General features: G+C 48.7%; 1 protein-coding gene across 1 annotated transcript in view; it reads left to right on the forward strand.

Annotated features, from left to right (window-relative positions):
* Window positions 1-1,473: 1,473 nt before the first annotated feature.
* LOC141565575 (receptor-type tyrosine-protein phosphatase V-like) overlaps window positions 1,474-9,795 on the forward strand; it is a 41,160-nt gene continuing 32,838 nt past the window's right edge. The window contains exons 1-6 of the mRNA XM_074308806.1: window positions 1,474-1,610; window positions 7,529-7,593; window positions 7,937-7,988; window positions 8,490-8,756; window positions 8,952-9,221; window positions 9,741-9,795. The exon at window positions 9,741-9,795 is cut by the window's right edge and continues 209 nt beyond it. Coding sequence (XP_074164907.1) covers window positions 7,537-7,593; window positions 7,937-7,988; window positions 8,490-8,756; window positions 8,952-9,221; window positions 9,741-9,795 — 701 coding nt within the window. The 5' untranslated portion in view covers window positions 1,474-1,610; window positions 7,529-7,536. The remainder of the gene's footprint in view (window positions 1,611-7,528; window positions 7,594-7,936; window positions 7,989-8,489; window positions 8,757-8,951; window positions 9,222-9,740) is intronic.

Below are 9,795 nucleotides of genomic sequence, written 5' to 3' on the forward strand. Positions count from 1 at the left end.
GTGAATCTGCACCTAGGGAGCGGACCGCGGGACCCAGTGGGGACCACCACACAGCGTTCTCACTTTTTGTTGTTGTTTCCTTGCATTGTGTTTCCTTGCTCATTTTTTCCCTTTTTGATCTGATTTTTCTTGTGCAGCAAGAGAATTGTGGAAATATGTATGGAAGAATTGCCCATGTTTAACATCTATTGCATTACTTGCTGTCTAGGGGAGGGGTGGATGGAAGAGAGGGAGAAAAAAATTCGAAGACAAAGTTTTTATAAGGTGAATGTTGAAAACAATGCATATGCAACAATGAGATATTCAGGCCAGTTCCAATGATCTTGTGATGGAGAGAGCCATCTATCTGCACCCAGAGAGAGGCCTGTGGGAACTGAGTGTGGATCACAACATAGCATTTTCATTTCTTTAGTTGTTTGTTTAGATTTCATTTTCTTTCTCATTTTTTTCCTTTTTGATCGGATTTTTCTTGATAATTGTATGATTACATATAATATGTCTACATACATAATATAATTATGTATAGCATGTATAATTGCATGATAATTGTATAAATATATATACCTGTATTGAGTTGACATACATTTTTACCACATTTAACATATATTGGATTATTTGCCCTCTGGAGGAGGACATGGGGGGAAATTGGGACACAAGGCTTTGCAAGGGTCAATGGTGAAAAATTATCCTTGCATATGTTTTGAAAATTAAAAGCTTCAATAAAATTTTAAAAAAGAAAACTATGTATATTTTGAAAATAAAAAGCTTTGAGAAAAAGCACCTACTGTGTATCCAGGCCTTTGCATCAAATACTAAGAATGATAGTCCTTCCAAAGTTATGTGGGAAAATTTCAGAGAGAAGAGAGTTAGAATCCTCAGTCCTCCTTGGTTCCATGGAGAATGGGTCTTTTGGGTTGAAAGAGATGCCCCTGGAGTTGCCCAGGCCAGGCTGTGCTCTGGAGGAGCAGAAGGCAAACGCACACACATACTTGTAAACTCCCAGCCCAGTCGGGTCTTCTGGAAGGAGGGGAGAGCTAGGATAGTGTCACACTCTGGTCTGGAGCCTGAAGGGGCTTTGTCCCCAGTCTCCTCCCCTCAGCATCCCCCTCCCCACTCCAGGCCCCTGAGATTATCCAGTTTCTAGCTTCAGCTCCTTGGGGAGTGGTTGGGGATGGGAGTTTCCGGGATGCATCCCCTTGGCAACCCCCTACCAGGATTCTGGGGGAGGGCAAACAGGCCGGTGCCAACCTTTAAGCCAAGGTCCCAGCCTCCTCATAGGATCTGAGTCAGGTTATGGACAGCTCAGGGGCTGGCCCAACTGTGGAGCACAGGACTGTTTCTTTTTCTCTCCCTTTCTCTGCTCCATCCCAGTCTCAGTTTCCCCAGTGCAGCAGCTCTGAATTCAAAGTCCAGGATTATTGCTTCTCCCCTGGCTTGTCTTCTCCTGCTCCCTCCCCTCCTCCTCCTCCCACCAGGTCCTAGGGGTGGAGAGGCCGGGCGCAGCTGCTCCCGCCCCCTGTGCCCGCCCAGGCTTGTCTTGCTGGTGTGATGGTTGGAGCAGGGAGGACCCATCCAAGAAGAGGAAGGGAAAGGACACCGGGACAGGGACTGTGAGTGTGGTTGGACACTGGCCCTCAAGCAGCTGGCCCTACTCTGGGGCCACAGTGGGGGTGGGATAACTGGGGTTCAGGGTGGGAGCTTAGGACCTGTGGCTGCGTGCCTTCCTGTGGCTGGGGAGAGGGTGCTGCCAGCTTCTCTCCTCCTTTTTTTATGGATTCGGGTACCCCCTTCTCCCTTGGAGAGTCTGAGCCTTCCCAGGACAGAAAGGTAGCCTGCAAAGTCCAGGATGGCCAGGGAGGGGTCTTAGTGCAGCCTGGGGTGGGAAGTTTGTAGCTCTTCCCCCAGTCCCTGGGACAAGTTAGCGCCCGAGCTCTTTGGTACCTTTGCTGGCTTTGTTGGAGGGCAGCACCTCAGTATCCGCCTCCTAAGGCTGAGATCCTGATCCAGGAAAGTCTGTCATCCCCAGGATTTGACACTTTATCATTCACAGCCTGGGAGTGTTCCCAGGCACAAACACAGACACCCTGGAATCAATCAGTCAGGCAGTCAGCGGCCCCCTCCTCCAGGTACTGGCCTAAGTGTTGGGGATGCAGGACAGAAAAAAGAAATGGTCCCCTCTCTCAAGGAGTTTCCATTTTAACAGGGGGACAATATGTGCCTGCAGAGTGAATATGAGATAGTTTAGGGGAAGAGCTCCAACAGCTTTGGGGTGGGTCAGGAAAGACTTGGGTCAGGAAAGATTTCTAGGAGAAGGTGGTGCTGGAGTAGAGCCTTGAAGGAACGAGGGAAATGGGAGAAGCCCAGGTGAGATGGGGGGTCTTCCAGCCCTGGAGAATGCCCCGAACAAGAAGGAAGACCGAAGAGGTCATTTGGGCTGGATTGTAGCTAGTGGGAAGAGGAGCTCACTAAGGCTGCTAAGATTACTTGGGACCATCCTGGAAATGGAAGGGTTTATATTCTGTAAATACAAGGCAATCCCGAGGCCATGCATTGTGGAAGAAGAGTGGCTAAGGGGGGTCGGTGAGGAGAAAGAAGGGTCAGAGGTGAAAGATATCATGGATGGAGGTAGAAATGGTGAGATTGGGGGACTGATGTGGGGCCATGGAGAGTGGGGAACAGGGAAAACACTGATAATCTGAGCTTGGGAAGATGACAATTCCTTCTTTAGAAATGCAGAAGTTTGGGGCAGGAGGACCTGAGTTCAAATTTGACCTCGGACACTTAACACTTCCTAAATGTGTGACCCTGGGCAAGTCACTTAACCCCAATTGCTTACAGGGGAAAATATATATATATATATATTTATTAATTTTTATAATTATAACATTTTCTTTGACAGTACATATGCATAGGTAATTTATTTTTTTTTTACAACATTATCCCTTGGACTCCCTTCTGTTCTGAGTTTTTCCCCTCCTTCCCTCCACCCCCTCCCCTAGATGGCAGGCATTCCCATACATATTAAATATGTTATAGTATATCCTAGGTACAATATATATGTGCAGAACCGAATTTTGTTGTTGTTGTTGTTGTTGCAAAGGAAGGACTGTATTCGCAAGGTAAAAATAATCTGGGAAGAGAAACCAAATAAAAAAAACAAAACAAACAGGGGCAGCTAGGTGGCGCAGTGGATAGAGCACCAGCCTTGAATTCAGGAGGACCCGAGTTCAAATCTGACCTCAGACACTTAACACTTCCTAGCTGTGTGACCCTGGGCAAGTCACTTAACCCCAGCCTCAGAATAAAAAAATTAAAAACAAACAAACAAAAAAAAACTCAATGCTCTCAATTTATACTCATTTCCCAGTGTTCCTTTTCTGGATGTAGCTGATTCTGTCCATCATAGATCAATTGAAATTCGATTAGCTCTTCTCTATGTTGAAGAAATCCACTTCCATCAGAATACATCCTCATACAGTATCATTGTTGAAGTGTATAATGATCCAGGGGAAAATATATTTATATATATTGTTATATATTTATATATATCTATATCTATATATATATATATATATATATATATATATAAATGGATAAGTTTGGTAGAGGAGTAGGTCCTAGGGAGAAAGATAATGAGTTCTGTTTTGGACAGGGTAAGTTCTGGATAATTTTGGCACTTGAATGTCCAATATGTGTGTATACAGTAACCTCACCCACACCATAAAACATACATTCACACTTACATGAGCACATACTTGCACATACTCATAGTAGATCGAGAAACATTTATTAAACATCATCTTTGTGCTGGCACTGTGTCAGATGCTGGGATATAAGCACCTGAGAACAAGCATACATGTATATATGATGTGTATTTTATGTGTACTTTATATACCCACGGATGCTTTTTGTCAGGTGTCTCACATTCCGTGTTGTTATATGCACAGATGAAATATATTCTTAGACATAAGCATGCACATACTTACGATGTGTACATTCAGTGTCCTCCTCACACATTTGCACTCATTACACACACTCACACACACAATTCCCAGGTGCCTTTTTTATCTATCCCTACGTCAAAATAGCAGCTTAGATCTTCCCTTCTTTCTTATGGTAGCATTGGTAGGAAGAAGGCCGCAAGAGGTGGGCCCTTGCTCCTGCAAGTCCCTTCATCCTTCTTACTCACTATTCTCACCCTCATTCTGTGGGGGGAATGCCTGAATCACCAGGTCAAGGTAATAAGAAAGGACCACTGAATCTTTTTTTTTTTAATTATTATTATAGCTTTTTATTTACCAGATATATGCATGGGTAATTTTTCAGCATTGACAATTGCCAAACCTTTTGTTCCAACTTTTTCCCTCCTTCCCCCAATGGCAGGTTGACCCATACATGTTAAATACATTAAGTATAAGTTAAATACAATATATGTATACATGTCCAAACAGTTATTTTGCTGTACGAAAAGAATCAGACTTTGAAATAGTGTACAATTAGCCTGTGAAGGAAATAAAAAATGCAGGCAGACAAAATTAGAGGGATTGGGAATTCTATGTAATGGTTCATAGTCATCTCCCAGAGTTCTTTCACTGGATGTAGCTGGTTCAGTTCATTACTGCTCTATTGGAACTGATTTGATCCATCTCATTGTTGAAGATGGCCACTTCCATCAGAATTGATCATCATATAGTATTATTGTTGCTGTATATAATGATTGCCTAGTTCTGCTCATTTCATTCAGCATCAGTTTATATAAGTCACTCTAGTTGAGAGGAATATTTTCTGGTCTCTTGAGGACCCTGCATGCTGAATGTTTGGGAGTAGTCTGTTTTCTGTCCCTTATCATCTTCTTTTTTTGCTCTCTGCGGAGCTTTGGCCTTCTGAGACTCACAGGATGGAGTTAGTTAAGTCCGGCCCCTGGCACTCCCTGATCTTTCAGAGTGGGATGAGAGAGATAGAAAGAGAGAGAGAGAGAGAGAGAGAGAGAGAGAGAGAGAGAGAGAGAGAGAGAGAGAGAGAGAGAGAGAGAGAGATATTGGGAAAGAGGGAGGGAGGGGGAAAGAGGGAGGGAGGGAGAGAGAAACAGAGAGACAGAGTGAGAGAGACACACAAAGAACTGTGTCTCTACACAGAGACAGAGAGAGATAGACACAGAGAAAGAGAGACAGAGACAGAAACAGAAAGAGACAGACACAGAGAAAGAAAGACAGACATATACCCAGAGACGTGCTAGGGTGGAGAGAGAAACAAGAGAAGCAAAGAGAGACACATAGCAGGGCAGAGCTCTGTGCCACAATTGTCGGGCTCTTCAGGCCATTCCTCACAGTCTCCTCCCTCCCTGCCCAGATCATGGCCCTCTCCAGATGTGGCCTAGAGACCCCTGCCTATCCCATCAGGCTTGGTCTGTATCCTCCATGCTCATTGCTTTCCTTCTCTTTTAAAGTCCTGTTTTTTAGAAAGGGGGGGTGTGGGATAGGGGAACTGAGGCTTGCTGGGGATGGGGGCCCCGAGCATGGGATGAGGTTAGCAGGCTTCCTCTTTGGCCTAACATCGGCCTCCCTGCCCGTCTCCCCCCTTCACCAGCCCCATTCCCCTGAGCCCAGAGCCTGGAAAATCTGATGAGTCTGCAACTCCTAAGTTTCCAGGCCCTTATCCAGGGGCCTGGCGGCAGCTCTGAGGTTTGGGGCCAGACTGGGGGGAAGGGAGCAACCCCCCAGCTTAGTCTGTAGTAGGAGGGGGAGCCCGGAGGCAAAAGCACAGTGGAGTTCTCTCTAGGTTCCCCTTTAGGATGCCTGGTTCTTGCAGAATGTCCACGACTCCTGTTCCTCATCCCTGCCCTTTCCTTGCCCTACCCATCCCCTCTTTCCCCCTCTCAAAGCCAGTATACCCACCCCTACCACCCATTCCCCATCACCCCAGCTTTCCCATGCCCTGGCCCGCTTCTGTTTCTAAGGTGGGGTAAGGGCCCCTGGCTGTGGCTCTGATGGGTCTGGCCTGGGCAGAGTGGAGGGACTGTGTGGGGCAGGAGGAACCAGTTTGGGCAAAGGGCACTGGGCCCCTGTTAGGTCACCTACATCCCCTTTCTTTCACAGCCCATCAGGGCTCCTCCATTCTGGGTTGGTGGAGGGCAAGACCTGACTGACGCCTGGCTTCTTCTCAATGTTCCCCACTAGGGACTGTGCTGATTGATTCCTACACTAAACCAACTCCATCTTGTAACTGGTCTTCCCTTCATTTCCTCAACACAGAGGAGGCAGCGGAAAAGGGGCTGAGTTTGGAATCAGAGATCTGTGTCCCAATCATGGGCCAGTCATTTAATGTCGATGGGCCTTCATTTCCTTTTCTGTAAAAAAGGAAGAGGTGGATAAAACAACCTTGAAAAGTCCCAATCTCTTGATTCATAATCCTATGATTTTGTGATCATAATCATAACTCTGTGGCCTAATAAATAGAGCTATAAGTCTGAAGTCAGGAAGACTTGAAGTTGTGTGACTGGGCAAATTACTTACAATGGGGATAATAATAGCCCTTATCTCTAGGGTTGTCATGAGGATCAAATGAGATATTTGTAAAGCTCTGCTTAGCCCAGTGCCTGACACATAGTAGGTGCTCAGTAGATGTTTGTTCCCTTCCCTGCCACGCCTTGACCTAGATTCCAGTCCCCGTTCTGCTCTGTAAAATGAAAGGGTAAATTAGATGGCTTCTGAAATATTTAATTCTGTGACTTGGTGTTCCACCTGCCCACAGAAGCATGTGTGTATGCAGACACATGCAGGCTGAAGCCTTGTGCCCATTCGGGACAATCTGGCCATCACTAGACAGCCCTTCTGGGCTGCTCACACTGCCTTTATACATCTTCATTTCTATGATACACTAAAGTTGAAAAAGCACCTTCCCCCAACCTACTCTGAAAAAGCCTATGAGCGGAATTATTATCCTGCTTTTATGATGAATAAAGAAATTGAGAGTCACATAGATCAACTTGCCCACAGTCCTCCGGCTGGTCACCTTTGAAGCTGGGATTTGAATGTAGGTTGTTTATCTCAGAGCATTCTAGATATAGAGCTAGGAGAGACTTTGGGGCTCATAGACCCATTTTTCAGATAAGAAAACAGGCTTTCAGAGGGAAAATGCCTTGCAAGTAAGATCTCCATCTAGGTCTCCCTCACTGTGTCTAACACAGGCGCCTCTCCTGCTTCCTCCTCAGGAGTGGAGAATCACATCCCCTTCCAGGAAATTTACCCTACCCCTCTGAGGGAGAGAGAGGGGGGGGAAGGGAGGAGGGAGGAGCTGGGGAAAGGGCTGGGGCTGGCAGTAGAGAAGGGGGACAGGAGGGAGTCCAGCCCTGCCTGCCCTCTCCCCTGCGCCAAGCCGGCCTCCCTCTTGCCCTCTCCTCCCAGCCAGGTCTTAGGCAGGCAGCGCTCCCCCTCCTGCTCTGGGCCCACAGGCTGGGCGGGGAGGTTGGGGGCGGTGGGTGGTGGGAGGGGCCGGCTCCACCCCCACCGCTCCTAACTATCCCTTCCAGGCTCGGTTATGAGGCCCCTGCTCTTCCTCCCGGTCCTCCTGTGGCTCAGGGCGTCCTTAGCAGAGGTAAGGTGGGCACCCGGCCGGAGGGGCTCGGACCGCGGGGGCGCGCCCCCTCCCTTGCGGACGCACAGCCGGTCCGCGTTAGGGCTGCGGGGTGGCCGTTCCCGTGCTGGCTGCGGGCAGACCGAGGAGCAGCGCCCCCCCCCCCAGCAGCCCCCCCTTCTGCTGCTGCCCCAGGAGCTCCGGTTGCCCCTTTGGGGGAGGCAGGCTTGTGCTCGGGGCGTCGAAGACAAGAGGAAGCTTCTTCTCTGCCTCCGACCCATCTCCCCAGCTTCCTCCTGTCCCTGCGTCGCCCCACCTGAGAAGGGTCCTGGGCCATTTGTCCCCACTGTTCTCCCTCCTATAGGAGCACGATGGCTGCAACCAGGTAGAAGTACCTGCAGAAGGAGATGGCGGAGGTAGGCGCTTGAGAAGCCCCTGCAAAGTGCCCTGGAAGTTTCCAGCATCAGCTGGCATTCTCCTGCCTCTGTGCCCCCTGCTCACATGGAACACAGTTGTACTTTCTCCCTCTGCTCTTTCCCCGCCCGGGCAGGGGATAGGAGAGGGAAAGCAGGGCAGGGAGGGTGCACACCCCACGGGGTGACATCTGGGCTGCCCCCAAGGCAGGAGATCCAGGTTCCCCTGCCAGCAGCCTGTGAGGCAAATCCAGTTTCCCTCTGGACCAGGGCGGGCTTTGGGGCATAAAAATAAGGGAGCTTCCTTTACCTCTAAATCCTATGATACCAGTGGACAGAGCACTGAAGAGGATCTGAGGTCAAATCTGACCCGGGATACTTGCCTGCCCCTTACTAGAAGAGCGAGTCATTTACCTGACTGCCTCACCCCAAAACATAAATCCTTAGCTGCCATGATCCTTCCAGCTGATCCTTTTCTGATCCCATGGATCTGTTCTCCTCTAGGACAGCCCCTGCAGGTGAACGTCAGTAGCCGGCCTGCCAGCTTGGTCCTGAGCTGGGGGGCACCAGTCCCTGCCGGGCTGGGCTATGTCCTCGGTCTCACCCGCCTGGGCCCCTCTGCCCCCCTCGGGAGGCTGCAGCTCCAGGCTGGCCCCAATGCCAGTGGCTTCGAGTTTCAGGACCTGGTCCCCGGGAGCCATTACCAGCTTGAGGTGACAGTGCTGCTCCCCTGTTCTCAGAATTCCACCATCACCCTCACAGCTCAGACAAGTGAGTGCTATCAGTGGGAGGCAAGGAGACCAGCCCACAGGGGCAATTTCAAGTGAACTGGCAGAGGATAGCAACTGGACATGAGTGGGCAGTTTTTCAGAAGGATGATCTGATTTGGGGTCAGAATTTTATAAATGGGGGGAGATGGTTACATTATCCGCCCACTGGATGTCTTCTTTTCTGTCCCTGGTGCAGCCCCTTCACTTGTCCACAATCTGAGGCTCAACACCTCTGGGAGCCCGACTAGCCTAAAGGCCACTTGGGATTCTGCTCCTGGAGAACAAGATGGCTACCGGCTTCTGCTGTACCACTCGGAGTTCCAGACCCTGGTGCGGAATATCTCAGTGGCTCCAGGAACTGTTTCTTACCATTTTGACAGCCTCTTGCCAGGCACTGAATATGTCTTGTGGGTCACTACCTGGGCTGGTGACCTCCATGCTAAGACCAGCATTCGCCAGTGGACAAGTAAGAAGGGAATCTGATTTAACCTTTGCTGGAATTTGTCTTCAGAAATTTGGCCATTTGGAGGTTGGGATGAGGAGGAGGCGAGTAGGGCAGAGTTTCATTGACAGGGTATTCAATTGACAAGCTAGTTTCTCTGTTCTCCCATGTCTAGCTCAGCTCCACCTTCCCTCATTTTCAAACTCTTTAAATTTTTAAAATTTTATTAAAGCTTTTTGTTTTCCATACATATGCATGGATAATTTTTCGGCATTGACCCTTGCAAAACCTTGTGTTCCATCATTCTCTAACTCTTAAGGCAGATAGGTGGCCCAGGGGATAGAGGCCTGAATATGGAATCACAAAGAACCAAGTTTGAATCCTGCTTCAGACATTAGCAGTGTGACCCTGGGTCAGTTGTTTATTCTCAAAATCTTAGTTTCTTTATCTGTAAAAGGAAGGGTTTCAACTTGCTATCTGCTGTGGTCTGGGATCCTCTGATCTTACTTAAGATTCACCTTTTCTTTCTCTGCCCCTCCTCAGCTCCAGTGCCCCCAGAAGACTTAGTATTGCTTGCCATGGGTCCAAGTGCCCTTCA

This window comes from Sminthopsis crassicaudata, chromosome 4 (genome assembly GCF_048593235.1).
Source record: "Sminthopsis crassicaudata isolate SCR6 chromosome 4, ASM4859323v1, whole genome shotgun sequence".
In the NCBI taxonomy this organism is placed as follows: domain Eukaryota; kingdom Metazoa; phylum Chordata; class Mammalia; order Dasyuromorphia; family Dasyuridae; genus Sminthopsis; species Sminthopsis crassicaudata.